General features: G+C 42.6%; 1 protein-coding gene across 1 annotated transcript; it reads left to right on the forward strand.

Annotated features, from left to right (window-relative positions):
* The first annotated feature begins 116 nt into the window (after window positions 1-116).
* Window positions 117-19,157, forward strand: fam20b (FAM20B glycosaminoglycan xylosylkinase). The gene is made up of 9 exons (XM_080769897.1): window positions 117-274; window positions 2,105-2,434; window positions 2,953-3,200; window positions 3,988-4,074; window positions 5,776-5,885; window positions 6,596-6,767; window positions 12,188-12,379; window positions 15,834-15,893; window positions 18,060-19,157. Exons 2-9 carry the CDS (start codon window positions 2,306-2,308, stop codon window positions 18,289-18,291), a joined length of 1,230 nt encoding a protein of 409 aa, XP_080626023.1. The 5' UTR covers window positions 117-274; window positions 2,105-2,305; the 3' UTR covers window positions 18,292-19,157.
* The last annotated feature ends 229 nt before the right edge of the window (window positions 19,158-19,386 follow it).

Raw genomic sequence — 19,386 nt, forward strand, 5'->3', positions numbered from 1 at the left:
CCTGCTGCTTGTTATCATATATGATGCAATAGCGCCACCTAATGGCCGAACCAAAACATTACTGGAAGTAGAGGAAGGAGTGGACGCACCAGGCCAAGGAAGGAATCGAAGGAAAGGGTCGAGGAAAGGGGTCCAACCAAGGGGATGGAGGAGAGATATGACGAGCCTCGCTGATTATTAACCGGGGAGTAGAAAAAATTAACTTTTACATTTGGATGGTGCAGGCTTGCAGCCCATTCTTTCTCGGGAGAATCGCCACTGTCTGGCCGATAAGGTACGTTCAATCCAGGCTAATGTAACATGACTAACGGCGTAGCTTTAGCTCTGCTACAGCAGCAAGGTGTTAGTACATGCATACAGAGGTATGCTAAGCTAACTGGCTAACACCAGATGCAATGCGATGCAGCAAGCAAGCAATGATCAAAGATAAATAATGCTGAAACTGTCCAGCAGCTGCATAAGGGAACCCAACAACAGCCGTTTGAAGAGGTTTGCGTGTGATTTTAAGCAGTCTGTCTGCCGGGTCAATGTAATGTACAGTAAGCCGACAGCGACGTATAACGACAAAAAGGATATGAGGTATTTTAGGACGTACTGAAAAGCCTGTCATGAAAGACCGATTGTGCAAAAAGAGTCGGTTGCCTGCGTGGCTATAGCAGCAGCCGTGTGTGTATTTTCACCCACTAGCTGGTTTAACTCAAGTCGGCTAACAGTTGCTGTGAAATTGTGAAATATTTCCGCCACTACACAACACAATAACCAGGACACACACCAGTATGAGGGCACGACACAACAGCATGAATACACTGATCATGTCACTGTCACACTCACACAACACAACAACCAGGAAGTAACCTCAACCTGTGATGCTGGCACAGGCAGGCACACAACATATATCAACTATCAAGATTCATATATTGCACTCATCCTCTAACCCTGACAGCATACGAATGCATTTGAATGCTGTCAAAGTTATACGTAAAGGTTTAATTTAGAACCCACACGAACCCTTAAAAGAGTCCCTGGACTTTGATAATAATGCGTCCAAGTTAGGGCAAGTCAACTGAAGTTCAATGTTATGTAATGCCAACGAGTCTGTTCATGCAGGAACTGGTGATGTTTACAAGATTTCCTGGTTAGCTAATATGTTGATAATATTCTGTGATAATGTGGTGTCCCATGACACTTCCTGGGTATCACAGAAGTAGCCATGTGAGGGGAAGATGTGTGCAACGTTTTACGTTCATTTATGTCCTGATTAAAGCAGTGGTTGGTTCTCGATCTAGGTTGATTGATAGTTAGTTCATTATGTGCAGTAAGTACATTTTACTTACTGCTATTTTGTAGATCTGTTAAATACTTTTCAGCTTAAGGACTGTCTCAGATCTGGTTCCATGAAACTGCAGTAGACGGGGTCGATAGACATAGACAAGACAGACAGACTGCTGTTCCCTCAGAGAGAGAGATGGTGATATTCTTACCTGAAACAAGATAGTTGGAACAGTCTGACAACCTGAATGCTTTGATACATTACGAAGAAGAAAGTGTTATTTCTTATTCTTCGACTTATTTTGGTTCTCACCGTTGATGAGGATAAGAATTTCAGTGCCTGCGATGCTGCCACAGCTGTATTGTGACTAAGTGCACATGACAACAATAAAAACCTTAAGCATGCTGGAAGAATCTTGTTTTCTAATTGGAAAGTTGGAATTTTTAAAGGCACACACTGCACTGCCTTTTCATACTGTTGGCATGTATCTCTTCTCCGTGATGCTGATCCAATATCGCCCAGCGTAACGTTTTAACTGTCCCATGTTTGTGTTGTTGTGTGTAGAACAGGTTAATAAGAGGAGTACCACTGAATGTACACTCAGTTGCAGATACACAAACCGTGTATATGCAACACCACGGTTAGCAGTTACATATGCTGGGGAAGCTTCTGTTTGCTGCAGTACTGGGTCATAGCCTTCCCTAAGGGGAAACAGGCAAGAGGGGCAGCAGATCAATCGGCATTTTCCCTGCATTTAACTGACGGCACGTCTTTTATCTCTCTCTCTTCCACACTAACATTTTCATCCCACTTGCCTCTTTCTCTCCTTCCCAGGAGGGTGCTCTCTCCGTTACCCTGGCCATAGCTCCAACGAGAGGCAGAGGAGCTCGGGGCTCAATTTGTCAGAGGTGCACGTCTGGCGGAGCGCAAGTGAGGGGGGAAGGTTGCAGAAGCCATGCACCTGGGGTGAGGAAGGCTCGCTGCGGTGGATACACACAGTGCAGGGGTGAGGGGTCAGGGCTGGTTTCTGCAGAGATGAAGCTCAAACAGCGTGTGGTGGTGCTGTGTGCCGTGCTTCTCCTGCTGGGCCTCGCCAAGATCTTCCTGCTGGATGGAGGGGAGGGCTCCGCGGCCAGCCGACGAGACCTGCGGGCCTTCCGTAAGGTCAGTAGTGCTGGTGTCTTCTCTCTGATTTGTGTGTGTGAGCACAGACTAACAATTTCTGGTAGTTCTGATAACCAGAACCCCTCGCTCAAAGCTCAAAGTGTTTGTGTGTGAGCTGAATCACACATTGATGGCAGTGAAATATTAATGATTCCGTTTGTGTGCAAGGAAGGACTTACATCTCAAATGAGGACATGCCATTTATGTTTAATACATATACTTGGACGTAAGATAAGATGCTGTTTCATGCATGTTGTGAGCTTGTACATTGGCTATTGTCGGCACACAATACCGTTGACCTTTTAATTCAAGCTTTATCCCCAAACAGAATACATACTGTATGTATGTATGTATGTATGTATGTATGTATTTATGCCCGCCCAACACAAATAATCACTGCCGAATGTACTCCCAGGACCTGATATTTCCCCCAGCACTACACTGACTCTATGTATTGGTACATGTACCCAAGACTTCTGCCTCAAATCTCATCACCTATACCTGATGTGTGTTGGCAGATGGAAGCTGGTCTTACGCTCTCCCGTGGCGCTCGTCTCACCCACACACTCCAGTCGCCCTGGGAGATTGCGAGCCAATGGGTCGGGCCCCGGGAGGTCTACCCGGAGGAGACCCCAGAACTGGCTGCTGTGCTCACTTCCTTGAGCACTGCCAAGATAGAGCGTGCAGACGTGGGCTACAAAGGAACCCAGCTGAAAGCTCTGCTAGTGCTGGAGGGTGGACAGAAGGTGGTCTTCAAGCCCAAGAGGTCAGCTGTGGTATTGTACTTGGGGATGGGACTATAATCTTTATTATTGTGAAATTGTATTCCGCCATACACTAGGATGAATTGGCTCTTATTGAGCTGCAAATTCAGTACCTGTTAAACTGTCTGTACTGTAAAAAACGGACCTGTAAGGAGTGCATTTGGTACGCTCTAATTTCATTCTAGTCTACACACAATTGCAGATCTACATAAATAGGGATGAAGTTAAAGTTTTAAGCATATTTTGATTATCGTGATAATATCGTTAATCACAATGTTTGCAACAATAATCATGTGGTCCCATCCCTAATTGTACTGTTAATAAAGACTATTGCATGTGTAGAGAACACACACACACACACACACACACACACACACACACACACACACACACACACACACAGATATGTACATAATGTGCATTTTTATTAAAAGAATGAAGTGCTTTGACTTAAGTATTACAGGTGATATGGAATTATAGTATTATACTACAGTATACTACAGTATATTTACAATTTACAGTTTTTCCAGAGCGACTTGGAGTATGGCGAGCAAGTAAACGTACTCATTCATCAAATGCAGAGAGACAGTGTAGCTTCTCAGTAATCTGGGATTATAGGTAAACCAAGAATCTAGCATCAGATTAAGCGATATATCAAAAAAGAATGATCTGTACATTGAAACTATAGGATGCCAGGTACCCGTTATTAAAGACATGCCTTAAACTAAACGCATACATACTTGAAGAGATCAGTGTGTAATTGTAACCGTCCCCTTTTTTGTCTGCCAGGTATAGCAGAGAGTATGTGGTGGAAGGGGAGCCGTATGCAGGTTATGACAGACACAATGCTGAGGTGGCTGCTTTTCACCTGGACAGGTAGGAAATCCTCTTAATTTGCCCAGTACCCGTCTCTTCTTATGCATGTGGTTCGTTATTGAATTCATATGATACTTAAAGCAGTGATTCCTAAACCCGTGGGCCCCTAATTATTGGCAAAACACAGATTGATGATATAGCATTAATTGAAAATAAAGCTATGTGGGAATTTTCTATATTATTTTAATTAAAACCTTGATAATTTAGTTTACTGATGAATAGGAACTTAAAGTATACTACGTACATTCGTTCCATTAATCCATGCTGGGACACAGTCAATTGATTGACGATCATTAAAACAAAGTTACTGTGAGAGCGTACGCGGCACACCCATCTGACCACTTAATTTGGTTGACCACTTAACCGCGGGCTGCCGTGTTTAAGTGGTCAGCCAAATGGCAGCTGAATGACTGCGATGTTAAGTGGTTGGCCGCGAACGCTTTTCAAGATTTTCAAGTGGGCCCTGAACCAGAAAAGGTTGGGAAGTCAACTGCTGCCGTAGAGGTGCACTCAGCCAGTGTATGCTGTTAGGGTTCCCAAAAGACCCCCACCCACACATTGACAAGCACTTGGAATTGTAGACATTATTACATAGTTTGACAATATTGTGAATATTATTTGTCTAATTTTGTATTAAAAAGGTCTTAAAAGACATTAAACTGTCACTTTAGATATGTGCAGATACCCTGGCCTGTATACACCTATTTGTTTACTGTAGAGCCCCCAACCCCCAGTTTTGGAACCACTGTGTTAGATGATGATCAAACACTAATTGTGTTGTTTAAAAAACCTCTGTTGAAAACGGACGTCAGTGCGATTATGCTGTTACTTGACATAATGCTGTTACTCTCCAATCCTATATTGCATCACCTGCCATGCGCTTGCTATCTGAAGTCCAAGAGGTGTATGCAGAAGCAGAAGTCCAAAGCTCAAGGGTTTTTTTTAGGGGCGCTAGCCCCTCCTATGACCAGCGCTGTGTGTTTGTGTGTACCCCATAGCGATGATTTGATTGGCTGAGCATCCCATAGTGATGATTTGATTGGCTGAGCAAAGTACGGTACTATAAAAAGTCAGATAGAAAAGACGGAAAAGTGAGGAGGGCGCAAATTGTGATTGGCCGGAATGAGATGATGTATGATTATGTATGCTGATAAGAGGACCCCTCACTTCACACAGGTGTGATTTATTTGTACTATTGTCACACACTTAACATACAATACAGCTGGTTATAACATTGTAGGTAATGACATCATTGTACTTTGAGTTTCTTAAACAACTGGATAACAATAAAAAACAAAAAGTTAAAATTGTAATGGTGAATAAAAATATTAGGCTGAATGGAGGTGTGACTTTGTAGTCCAGGAAGGAAGTGCGACCACATTTTCATGACACCCCAGGAAAGTGTTTCTTGTGTCCTAAACACCATTTAAAAATAAGTTCTGGTTGCAGAAGGGGTGAAGTGGCCTTTTAACTAAAAGATGATTATGCATTGATTAATACAGTATGATCAGCTTCTATTTAATCTGGCTAAAAACAATACTAGTAAAATAATGAATATCTTCAGAAACAAATCAAAACATGGAGGTTCACATTCAGAAATAAAAGTCTTTATTATTCCATATTCCTCAAGATTGACAGACAAAAACAATCCAGCCTTCGTCAGTGTACCTTCAGAAACAAACCATTCTGCTTGTCCCACAGGATCCTGGGGTTCAGGAGAGCTCCTCTGGTGGTGGGGAGGTACGTCAACCTGCGCACCGAGTTCAAACCCATTGCCACTGATCAGCTGTTGAGCACGTTTCTTATGCAGGGTTAGTATCTCTTGCTCTCTTTCTTGACTTCTTTTTTGCTTTCCTTCTCTGCTTCCAGTCTTTTGCTTTGCTCCCATTTTCACTCTCTCTCTCTCTCTCTCTCTCTCTCTCTCTCTCTCTCTCTCTCTTTTTTGTCCACACCGTTGAGTGGGCTTTCAATGCCTGCAATGTTGGCAAAGCTGTGGACGTGAAAGTCAAAAGCCGGAGCCTTCTCTCTTTCTACTCTCTCCCTGCTTACCTTCTCGTGCCACACTCTGAAAGATGACACTTGACTAAACTGACGTTCAACCAGAACGTTTTACAACCATGTCCTGTTTGCTGACTGCGTGGCAGTTCTTTGTCACTTGCTTGCAAAGCATAAACATTGAAATGACGGAGACATTTTAACTCACAGCATGTGACTTTTAGAGACCACATGCCTAAAAGGGCTAGAAGTGAGTTAATATTAGGTTAGGAATGAGCGTGTTGTTTCTAGGGTCGGGTGGAAACCTCATTTGTCCAAAACTGATGATTCAAATGGCAAAAGTAGCAGTTCTACAAACTCAAAACGAGCTTCTAGATCTGCTACTTTTTATGCTTTTGTGCGACGCAGTAGTATGATCAAGTAGGGTGTTATAAAAGGTGGATATAAGAGGTGACTGCTCGACAGCGACGTTATGTTATGAACACACGTTCTGTCTCTCACCGTCTGTCTGTCCGTCCGTCTCTAGGTAATAACACGTGTTTCTATGGGAAGTGTTACTACTGCAGAGACACTGAGCCAGCGTGTGCGGAGGGAGAGAACATGGAGGGCTCGCTGACCCTGTGGCTACCTGACGTCTGGCCCCTGCAGAAACACAGGCACCCCTGGGGACGCACATACAGAGAGGGCAAGCTGGCCAGGTGGGTTCTGGTCTCTACCTGTATACTACTAGAATTTCGTGCGCGCTACGCGCGCACTCATCCCAGAGCGACTTTGCCACGCACTATGGGAAGAAATAAATGGCGGGAGTTGACTCCACATGTAGTAACGAATGGGTTATTGGAAATGTACCATTGTTTTGTCCTGAATATTTCCACAGCCTAAGTACTAAAGGATTGTGACTGTGGGACAGACATACAGTCTGACATACAATAGGCTACACGTGTGCACAGTGAATAAACAATGACCTATATGCCCAGAGTTCTTAAATTAACATAGTTGGATTTTAACAGAAAGACAATGCCATAAATCAGTCAAAGTAAGTGACAGACTCAACAGTAGCACACAGCATGCAAGGCAGCGATGCATGCATGCAAACATGTTTGTCCAGCTGAGATTTAGTGTCTCCATCTCTCTGTGGAAGAGGTTGCACATGACCTGTACGGCCACACTGAGGCGCTCCAACACAAACACAGACACAAAACAACACCACGCTGTTTGTCCAGTTGACCCAAATCAACACCAATACCTAGCCTGTTTGTCCAAAACACAGTATCTGCTGGCCACGTGTCTACTTCGCCACAACCTAATGTTAGTAACAAATGTAGGGGAGAGCCGCCAAGGTTGTAACGCTTCACGGTTGTAACATGGACGTTATATCTTGATTGGTCAACGCCACCATGACGCCATCGCGTCAGTATGTGTACAGCAACGTACTCTACGTGGCCAGGAGTTTGAAGTTTGAAGTGTTTACCTTCAAAATGCGTCTAATTTTACACCTGGAGTATATGTGTGGTACAATTTTTGTCTTTGGTGTTGGTGAATAAAAATCCACATGGATGTGTTCATGCTTATGTTCTTCATTAGTTTGCATCGTGTTTAGACGGAATTCACGTTCATTCTGGTCTGTAAGCAACTGCAAAGAAAACTTGCAAAAGCGGGTCATTTGTAACATGTGTTACAAATGGTCCGCTTCCATTCAATGCCATTATATGTAATATTTACATATTTGACATATTGGCCAATATTATATGTTCTGAAATGGTATTGTATCGTGTAGTGTATTCTGAAATTAGTTTAGGGTTGTATAACGTTGTACAACTCAATCAATCAAACGTTTGTTTAATCAATGTATTGCCCCATTGAAAAAAAAGAAATGGCCAAACTGGTACTGGTACACCCGATACTATTTAATATTTCCCTTATGTTTGATACATTTTCTTATCACATCCATGGTATGAAAACAATGCTAAGGAGTTGCTTCAATGAAATGTAATTGCTTTAAGCTGAGAACGATATGTTTAATGGTGTTTTTTAGCGTTGTTACATTTATCATGCATGCCGTTACAATTGATCCGATATGCGCAGCAAATGTAACACTGAAACAGCGTCCACGTTCGGTTGAATAACTCCCGACCTGTTTTATCAAAAAAATAACTTGAAGTGGTTTATGGTAGCTGACATGTGTAGGTCCGTTGCCTGAAAATATTACATGTGTAGCTAAACGGATCTCTGAGTAAAAGAATGAAACGTGCAAAATGTTACATCCTTGGCGGCTCTCCCCTATTAGTTTACTCACAGCACAGCACCGTCACTCCTGTCAGTTATTTCGTCCTAATAACTTGAAGTGGTTTATGGTAGCTGACATGTGTAGGTCCGTTGCCTGGAAATATGACATGTGTAGCTAAAGGGATCTCTGAGTAAAAAAATGGAACGTGCAAAATATGTTCTAAAATTGTATTGTATTGTGTAGTGTATTCTAAAATTAGTTTAGGGTTGTATAACGTTGTACAACTCAATCAATCAAACGTTTGTTTAATCAATGTATTGCCCCATTGAAAAAAAAGAAATGGCCAAACTGGTACACCCGATGCTATTTAATATTTCCCTTATGTTTGATACATTATCTTATCACATCCATGGTATGAAAACAATGCTAAGGAGTTGCTTCAATGAAATGTAATAGCTTTAAGCTGAAAACGATATGTTTAATGGTGTTTTTTAGCGTTGTTACATTTATCATGCATGCCGTTACAATTATTCCGATATGCGCAGCAAATGTAACACTGAAACAGCGTCCACGTTCGGTTTAATAACTCCCGAGCTGTTGTGTGTATTGCGTGGTTAAAAGGCCGTGTGTTTGTGTTGTAAACAACTCTGCGCACACTGTATGTTGCTATGGCTGCTGACGTTAGCATGTGTGCTATCAGGCAAAAGCTGAGATAGATATGCAACTACTACTGGGGAAAATGCCATACAAAACACAACACCTAATTTCGGAATGTTATTGTGACCTATTGAGCACAATCAGACCATCATGATTTGCTTGCTGGACCTATAATTAATTTATTAGCATTAAATGTCCACTCGCCCATCCAAAAGAAAAGCAAGATGGCTGCGACAGATTGTGAGCGCGACGGACTACGGAGGCCAGGAGGAACAGAGCTGGTGACGTAAGAGGCAGGCAGTGTTGCCAGGTTTGCGAATTGTAAGCGAGTTGCAGTGTATGCAAGTAGCGTGGTTAAATTCCTTGTTTCTCGGCGTGTTGTGGCACCCGTTTATCTGCTGGCTCGATCGTGATTTTCATAAAAGTAATATTTGCAGAGTAACTAAGAAACTTGAACGGCTAAAAAATAGGCTATGTCAGTTCGGGGAGGGTGGCGAATTTATTTTGCATATAGAGATGTGTGGTGAAAGTGTGGTTCGGTCGGAGATAGAGCATGAAGAATGAGTATGGGTACACCTTTTCACTTGTATAGTAGATAATATATCATATTTGTTTATGGGTCGGGAGTAAATTTCCTCGTTTTTTGATTCCTACATTTATAAAATAAAAGATATTATTTCAAAAGATTACAAATGTTCAAACAAAGAAAATCAATTATTTAAGAGTTATTGAAAATAGCAGATACCGGTATGTGAGCTTGTAGATCTACTTTTTTCACTAGTTTGGGTCAAGTCATGTAGGAAAAACACGCCCGGAGGCAGGGCTCACCTGCTGTGTGTGTTGTATTGATTGTCTGGACTATAGCGTGTGTCACATTCATTCACATAATTTTATCAGACTCTATGCCAATTAGTGCGTGATGCAATATATGTTATGTAAATAATAGCCATCGCCTACAAGACCGGCAACACAATGGCTTTGACTGCTGAGGGTGGCTCTGACGCTGTACAAATCAACTTTCCAAACAGATAAGCTAAATAGATATCTGTGTTATCGTCATTTCCCCCTCTTTCATCCCTGATAAAACACAAAGCACTTGAGGCGTTTGTCCCCATGAGATTTGAGTAAGTTACACCCACTGTGTTTGCAAATGGAGGAAGGAGAATCGTCAGCTGGGCTGGGGAACGTTCTTTCAACACAAATTCTGTTCTTTCTCAGATAAGACCACACAATGTATAACTTCTACCCCAAAAGGGTAATTTGTTCATTAAAAACTTTGGCACACACTTTGGTGCTGTCCTTGGAAATTCCAGGAATTTCAGGGTGGTGTCTGCTGAGCAGCACATCCAATCCCTGCGTGAGTCCGTCATGCTTTAAATCATCGATAATAAATCTGGTGCCAAAAAAAGGAGTAAAGTCAATGTTCTAAAATGACCTGTGGTCTGTAGCACTCACACCCATAGTGAGCAAATGCTTTGAGAAACGTGTCAGAGCAGCAGGCTGCTACTCACACTCGACCCCAGCCTCTTCGCCTGCCACGCTGTGTCAGTAAAACTCGCAGAATCATCACAGATCTGAGCCATTACAACCACGGACCGTATCAGATCAGGAATTGCCTCAGACTCCCCTGGCAGCAGCAGACATGAATGATCTGACCTGAAGGAAAAAGCAAGTCGTTGGGAACTGCTACTGTGTCCCCTCTTCCCGTGTTGGGCGTATACAGTATATTGTCACTGTCGGGCAGAAACCTCCTATCTCCATTTTTTTACTTCTTGTGCAAAGCGACACGTTTTGAGCTTGTAGATCTGCTACTGTTGCTATTTTTTAATTTGAAAAAGTAACAGTTTTGGGCATATGAGGTTTCCAACCGACAGAGACGATATGGTGTGCCTAATTTGTACACGTATATATATTTTCTGTCTGTTATATTATTACTTATGCTGCTGCGATATCTGAATAAGCCAAACAAAACCAAGTTTTACTCTCATGTACATGTGCACAAAATGTAACCGTAAAGACTACCGCAAACGTTGGAACGACCATGTGTCCATTTCAGCACATCATGAAATAGTGATACGATGCAAATGGGAGACGGCGGTGTTCTCTTCCGTGGAAACTCATGCCAAGCCTCGCCAATCTGAAAATTGAGCAGCACAGACGGTTACAGCTGGCACAGCGGTGCCTCCTGCCTACAATAAGAGCATTGGCAGAGAATCAATTACATTGGCTTCTCATGTGTGCTGCCTTCTCACATGGCAGAACGCTGAGGTCAGGGGCAAAAATAGAAGTAATTGTTTCTCTAATATCTACCATAGCACAGTGCTGCTGACTCGTGCCTATAGTATTGATAAATTAACCACCCTGCTCAGTCCAGATAACTTGCATACATTTTATCCTGTTGGATTCATTCAATATACTTGTATGTATCAAATATCCAATGTTTGTGACCATCAAGGAATCCTTTTCAAATAAGCGCCACATTATGGGGGAAATGCGGCTTCCTGTTCTATAAATGCCTGTTAAGTTTCACTTTCGTAGCTAATGACTTGGTGTTTAAAATGAAAGGCTTTGGTCTGAAACTGAAGCCTGAAACAGAAGTTGATAACGAGACAACTTGAGAAACCAGAGACACAATGATGAACCCTGGCGATTTAATTGACCCCAAGGCCTTTCCTCTAGCACCACCCTTACCATCTCATTTTACACATCTCTAAAAGATTTGCTAGACTGCTAGACAAAATAAATGTCATCCATGAAATTACCTTTCTAAAATGTTGTTGTAGTGTTAATTTCGTCGACTACAACTGCGTGTTGTAAGCTATTTTCGGTTATTAGTTACGTATTTCAGTCTTCCAGAAAACCCTAATGATCTCAGATATGTCATAACAGCAATCGTTAATGCCTCAATCTACAATTTCTTCAACTGGTAGCTGTATGGCTACCAAAACACACAGCACTAGTGTGTGTGCCTGTGTGGTGACTCATTTCACGCTGTTTCACAAATTACACATACACACATGTATACAGAGACATGCCCAGTCAGTCGTTAGATTTGCTTTTGTGTGTGTGTGTGTGTGTGTGTGTGTGTGTGTGTGTGTGTGTGTGTGTGTGTGTGTGTGTGTGTGTGTGTGTGTGTGTGTGTGTGTGTGTGTGTGTGTGTGTGTGTGTGTGTGTGTGTGTGTGTGTGTGTGTGTGTGTGTGTGTGTGTGTGTGTGTGTGTGCGTGCGTGCTTAGGTGGGAGTATGACGAGAGCTACTGCGATGCGGTGAAGAAGATGCCTCCGTACGACGCTGGGCCCAGGCTGCTGGACGTCATCGACACGGCCATCTTTGATTACCTCATCGGGAACGCTGACCGCCACCACTACGAGAGCTTCCAGGACGACGGGGGAGCGAGCATGCTCATCCTCCTAGACAACGCCAAGAGGTCAACACACACACACACACACACTGTATATTGTCAATATATTTCGTTTTTGTCCTCATAGCTTAGTGTTTATTCAGTTTTCATCAGTGAAAATAGGTAGTCGAAGTAGTCATTTAGCCAACAAAATGTAAGTTCATACATTGCACATCTGTCCATTAGTCCATTAGACTACAGTCAAGTGTCTCTGGTTCGTGCAGTGTTTAGACTTTAGAGTACAGCTCTGGCATAAAAGCTATTCCTCCGTCTGTTTGTTTTTGCTTTGATGGCCCTATAGCGCCTTCCTGAGGGCAGTGGTTCAAACAATTAGTGCAGTGACCTGGATGGGATGAGCATAGAAATATAAACGTAGACGGCCTTTTCCGGCTCTGAGGCGTGTGTCACAATTTTCCCGAGATTCCTTGCAAAGCATTTGCCTTCAATGTCAAGCTTCCACGTGCGTAACATGAGTCCCGGAAAAGACACGCTGTGATTGGCCAGTAGTCACTTGAGTGACAGCGAGAGACATGGAGGAGTCACTTGGGCAGCGACGCAGCGTGCCTTCAGCAAATGCCTTCAGCACTTCTAAATAAGGAAGCTGCAGAGAACTGTTGCTTTGTGGACATTCTTTAATGTTGTCTGTGTTTGTTTGTTTGTCTTGTTTCGTATTGTCATGACTGTTATAAAGATTTGTTAAAAAAAAAAGAAAAGCCTTCAGCACTGCACTTCGCTTGACTTCCTGCCTTCATTGTGAGACACGTCACTCCAATGAACTGCAGCGGCCAGTGATCTATGGGGATGAGTCCCTGAGGATGAAGTGTTGGCTCTTCAAAAAGGTCCTCCAGAGATGGAATCTATTGATTATCTCAGCTGTGTTTATGATGCCCTGAAGTGGCATCATTCTTTCTGCCACCGTGCAGCTGGAAAACCGCAGGGGAATGCCGTAGCTCTGCGGAACTCGGTTTTCCTCAGTACCCTCAGAAAATACAGTCTCTCTCTGTCTGTTGACCTTTTGGTGCAGTGGTGTTTGTTTTCCAGGTCAGGTTCTCTGGGATGTTCATGACCTGGAAGCTAAAGTCGGAGACTCTCCACCCCCTCTCCAGCAGCTTTATACAAATACAAGCACAGCAGCTTTATGCCATAAACTGTTAGGTCTGTCATAAGTCAAATCTTAAAAGTCTGTTGTCAAATCCATAATCATTTATACAATATGTGTTAACCCATGTGTTAACCCATCCACCTGAGACGGATTCTACAAATGCCTTCTAATTCAGTAGTTCTAATCTGCTATTTAATAGCCAACACACAAATCTTAAAATGACACAGATCTCCGGTTTTTAATGGGTTAAACTTTAACCCATAGTAACTGTTAAAGTAAGAAGTTTAGTATCATAGATCATCTCTGTCGGTTCTCTGCTCTACATGTAAAGTGTCTTGAGTCAACTTTCTGTGATTTGACACTTTAATAAAGTGTAATTGAATTGAATCTTTAAATCAACAAGCATCATTGTTAAAGATCGTATAAGCCTATGGGATATTTTTTTATCATAAATTCCACGCCAAACTCAACCATGACAATCATTTTGGAAATGTTTTCATGTAGTAATAAGTACCTATTTCCTTTATTTTTACACCATTCTAAAATTGTCCGTCGCTTGCATTTTTAATGTTTCGGTCCAAGGATAATTGGTGTCCCTCGATGGGAGGGAGCTGGATTACATGTTTTGTGGGCAGCACCAGCAGACACTGACTAAACGGTGCTTGTCAATGAGTGATGACTGTCATTTTATGTTGTTATTTGCTGTTTGTGTGTGTACAGAGTACTGTATTTGTGTCTGACTAGTACAGTACTGTAGAAAATAATTTCCCCTTGTGGGACAATAGTAATAATAATCTTTATTGTTCCGAAGGATATTCGTCTTCACAGTCTGTTCAAACACCCACATTAAAAACAACACAGAGCACATAACACCAAGACAATACAAAAACAGGAAGACAATGAAGTCTAAAAAGAGACAGAGACCGTGATGAGGAAGGCTCTGGTGTGAATAACCACTTCCATGCCGTCCCTATTTTGGGCATGTAATTCTAGTCAAAGCATTTTCTTAATTCTTGAGTGGTGCTAGCCACTCCTATGCAGAGCTATGCGTGTATGTGTACGTACGTGTATGTACAGTATGTGTACCAACGTGTCCGTGCTGCAACACCTAAAGTGGCCAGTAGAACACACACACACACACACACACACGTGTACACACACACATACACAGAGTCCAGGGAGGAGCACAGTATAGTACAGCACCACTCACTTCAGACCGGTCTTATTTTTCAAAATAGCGCACACATTTCATTATGTGATGCGTTGTGTCAGCTATTTTTGCTGTTTATCACACAATGAACTGTATATAGCGGTTAAGGTTAGATCCTAAGCTAGGTTAACGTGTGGTTCCTGAGGCTACATACAGTACAATATTTGTAATTGGAAAGTGGCATTTTTAAATGAAAACCATCTCCATCCACACGATCATTTTGGCACCTTGACAGTAATATTCTCTGCCAATGGCAAGCCTGAAAATGCATTTCACATCATCGCTGTAGCCATTTGACAACATCCACAAAAAGCATTTGTAGAGCTTAGACTTGTTGGTCCAATATGATCATTCCACTTCCACTGGAATTGATGTTCCAAAGATTGCTTTGTTATTTCCCTAAAATATATTTTAAACCATTATACATAGTATAACGAGTTATACTTGCACTGAAAGTATACTTATAGTATAGTTATACTTGCACTGCAAATATAACTTAACCTAACCCTTAATCTGATAAGCGTTAAGGAATCATGAAGTATGGCTTGAACTTGCAATCAGAAATTAGAGAGGCGTTCACTTTCTCCGTCCTGGCCTAGTTTGGCTTGGCTGAGTTGACTGTCCTAGAAATGTTGTCTTTTATAGTGTGTCCTGGACTCCTGGACCTATAGTATAGTGAAGTGCAGATAGAGCCTTAACCACTCAAAGCCTGTAGTATTTTTCCCGTCTAATATTGAACCAGTTCAGAGTGTTTCCACAGAAAATGAATTGGTTCAGAAAAGTTGGTTCGAAACTGTAACCAAAACAATGGCTGCCGGTTCCGTGAAAGCACCATGGTTCACTTCCAACAATCTAGAACCAGTTCTAGAACCTCTAGTTATTTTGGTGGAAAAGAGGCCGACTTGAGTTTCAACTGTGATCAAATCTTTATTATGTGAAACAAATTAAGGGTGAAATTCTGTAGTGTATTGGGTTATCACAAATTTACATATAGGGTATTCAACATCTGTGCATGAAGGAAAAACAGTATTCATGCTTTAAAAAGTTGTGAAATGTTCTTGAACTTCATGATGAATGAACATACTGAACACTGTACAGATCCCTGATGAATTCATGGGGATATGGGGAGGAATAAAGTGCTAACACTTTCTTCTTTATTTTTCACGCAGCTTTGGGAATGCAGCTCTAGACGAACGAAGCATCCTCGCACCTCTCTACCAGTGTTGCATGTGAGTATTCAAACCTATTCCTATCAGGGTTAAACACTACTTTGCTCTATACCAGTGGTTTTCAAACAATTTTAATTTCAAGTCCTGCACACTGTCTTCACTTACAGCCAAAAAAAAGGTTAATTAGAGATATTGATGTTTCTGTCGCTTGGACCTTCGTCAGGTATATTGCACAGATGTCACTGGTAGGCGCACTAGGCGGTATGCTGAACGGTCCACACCCCTCCTCTGAGACACAGACAATGTAGACAAAAATGGTACCATCTTATAATGACCAATTATATGAAGAGTGGTTGAAAATGGGTGAAGTGGTCCTTTAACTGAGACGGTAGCATTTCCACAGACTTTCTTCCTCACATTTCTCTCTTGAACTCTCTTGACTGTCAACAGTGTCGCTTGGCTTTCGCACAGCATTTTAAGTAGGCGGCTGGTTCATACCACGCTTGAAATTAAACCTAACACTGGTTCACCTGAGATTATCTACATTCTCATCACATCCACCACCTTCCGAATGAAAACTGACCAGAATACCCTATCAGAATCAGAATCAACTTTATATTCACAGAGTTTTACAGGTATAATAAAGTAGGTGATTTTATTTTCTTTCTTTTTGTAATTTCCAGCAATGTATGAGACCCAGGTACTCAGGAAGGGGAAAGCTATTGCTAGGGATAGAACAGTTATACAGTCAATACCATATTTTACCATCAGGATGGTGGTACAATGTACCTATGTTGCAGGCTAGGGCTTCAAGATCATTTGTCCCCACAAGTATAGGACTTCTGAAGGCCCCATCTCAATTCTGTGCATAAAATGTAATGTATTGTTATGCCTCTTGGAACTATGACTGGTAGCCTTTTCTTTTTTCCTCTCTGCAAGAAAGGAGCTGTATAGTTTCAATGTATTGTGTGATCTGTCTAAAGTCACATTCTCACCTAATACTTCGGTAGACTCAATGCGTATGGGCGGAGAATTTGGGCTTCTTGCATATTTAATTTGCTGCGGTTTGCCTTCACACAGCTGTCATCCGCAGCAATTGGAAACGCAGCAGGGGGGACCTTTAGTCAGTATCAATGTGTTCCATTCATAAACTAGCCTACACAGTGAAATCTATGGTGATAAAATTATACTCATAACAAGCATGTGTCGTGCTGTCTGGGACTGGACCCCTCTCTCTCGCTCTCTCACTATACGCACGCAGCCACACACTGTTCTTTTGGGCATGGAGGCACAGCGCTGAGCGAGCTCACTGATATAACAGACAGCAGCGCAAAATGTTTACACGTTTATTGAGATGAAAGTTCCTACTCCCCACTAGTCCCCACACAGTGACAAGCACTCCATGTTTACGGCACGCACAGACAGACAGAATATTCTGTAGGCTATAATACTATTACACTGCACTGCAGTGTTTATGTGTTTTCTTAAGCAATTGATTAATGTACTCGTCCTCATTTCGATCAGGGCTTCAGTCTCCTCATTCGACCACGTCTATCCACGGTAACGGATAACATCTTTGCGCTGCGTAAAATATGCCTTCTCCGTCTCCAACTGTGTTCAGCTCCTCACCCACCACATTGTTTGCTTCATTTCCTTTATTTACTGCGGATTGCATTCACACCTGCACCGAATCGTAATCAAGTTCGAAGTGAAGCGAAACCCCCCTTTTTGCTCGGAGTATAATGCGGTTCTTGAGCCTTCACACCTGCCAAACGAAGTGCACTTTCTGAAAATGCGCAGCAGGATTCGTTTTAATCGCAGCAAAGCTCTCTGGTATGAATGTGACCTAATATATCATCATCATATCATCATACTATAATTAAGCCAATGTCTGTCTGAATGTCTGTGTCTGTATAGACTACTAGAAAAGTGTGTTGCCTATGTCAACAGCCAGTTGCCTTAACTCTGATAGCACTGATAATCATTACTGCTTCCTTCATGGGAAGCATCATCCTTTTTTTACTTTTTCATTATTTTGGGCCAGTTTGGAAGCCTTTACCCCACATTTTTGTGGTAAGAAGAGAGTGACAGAGACTGATCGATTGACATGATACGCTTTGGCTGCATTAAAGAAGCTTCATTACTTTTTTACTCTCTTGAAAAGTCCATATTTCCCAAGCAGATGGCAATCACATCAAAACATTTAGTGTGTTCTCTGTGTTCTAGGGTGCGGGTGTCTACATGGAACAGGTTGAACCTGCTGCGGAGCGGGGCTCTGAGCACGGCCCTGCGCCAGGCCTTGGCCTTCGACCCCATTAACCCCATCCTGGCCGAGCCACACATGGCCGCGCTGGACAGGCGTCTGTCAGGGGTCATCGCGACCGTCAAGCAGTGCATGGAGTCCCAGGGGCCCGACAACGCTCTGATCGAGGATCGAATGAACCTGCCCCACCCTTAAAGAGCAAACGACAACAAATAACTATAGTAGGAGTGATGAGAGAAGACCAAGGAAGGGGGCCAGAACTTCGCTTTACCTCCCAATATGCCTCAAAGAAAGGCGAGAGGAGGCAGACGTAATGAACCATTCTGAGAGCAGGAACCGCCTGGTTTGTAAGAAACGAAATGGCGGTGTGAATAAAAGGGTTGACGAATGCGTTTCTCACACTGTCACCAGCCAGGGAGGAGTGGAGGAAAAACAATTGCCACGGTTCAAGAGGTGAAAGTATCTTTTGTAAAAGCATTTGAACTCCTCATGTCTGTGGTCCCACGCGCTATAAACTTTCCCTCAGGACTTTTGTGCACTTGGACAGTATCTGCTGTATATCTGAATGCTCCCACGTCTACTATTAACTACTACTGGCTGTGTAATGATAATGCATACATACATGCCTTGTGCCAAAACCTCTGTCATTGTCCAACGTTTTCCCCCAGGGGGAAAGCTTAGGCCATAGGACTGAGCTTGAAGAGTTGTCAGAAGAGAAGGGTATGATAATGGCCATATCCCACCAAAACGACCAAGCTCCCGGTGCTGATGAAGTAGTAAAAGATACGGGAATTGAGAGATTGAATCAGTACTATCCATTCGTCAAGACGGTCCATCATTTCTTAGTCCGAAGAGAATGACAATTTGAATCTCCACTTTGTCAACAAAGATGGTAATGAATCCAACCTGCCCAGCCAGTGTGTACATATGAAACTAACTTGTTAAATAGTGTTAAAGAGACTAAATATGCGAACAATAATGTTATGAAAAGTGTGTGTGTGTGTGTGTGTGTGTGTGTGTGTGTGTGTGTGTGTGTGTGTGTGTGTGTGTGTGTGTGTGTGTGTGTGTGTGTGTGTGTGTGTGTGTGTGTGTGTGTGTGTGTGTGTGTGTGTGTGTGTGTGTGTGTGTGTGTGTGTGTGTGTGTGTGTGTGTGTGTGTGTGTGTGTGTGTGTGTGTGTGTGTGTGTGTGTGTGTGTGTGTGTGTGTGTGTGTGTGTGTGTGTGTGTGTGTGTGTGTGTGTGTGTGTGTGTGTGTGTGTGTGTGTGTGTGTGAGTGTGAGAGTGAGTGAGA

Source organism: Protomyctophum bolini (genome assembly GCF_963924005.1).
Source record: "Protomyctophum bolini genome assembly, chromosome: 8".
Classification (NCBI taxonomy): Eukaryota; Metazoa; Chordata; class Actinopteri; order Myctophiformes; family Myctophidae; genus Protomyctophum; species Protomyctophum bolini.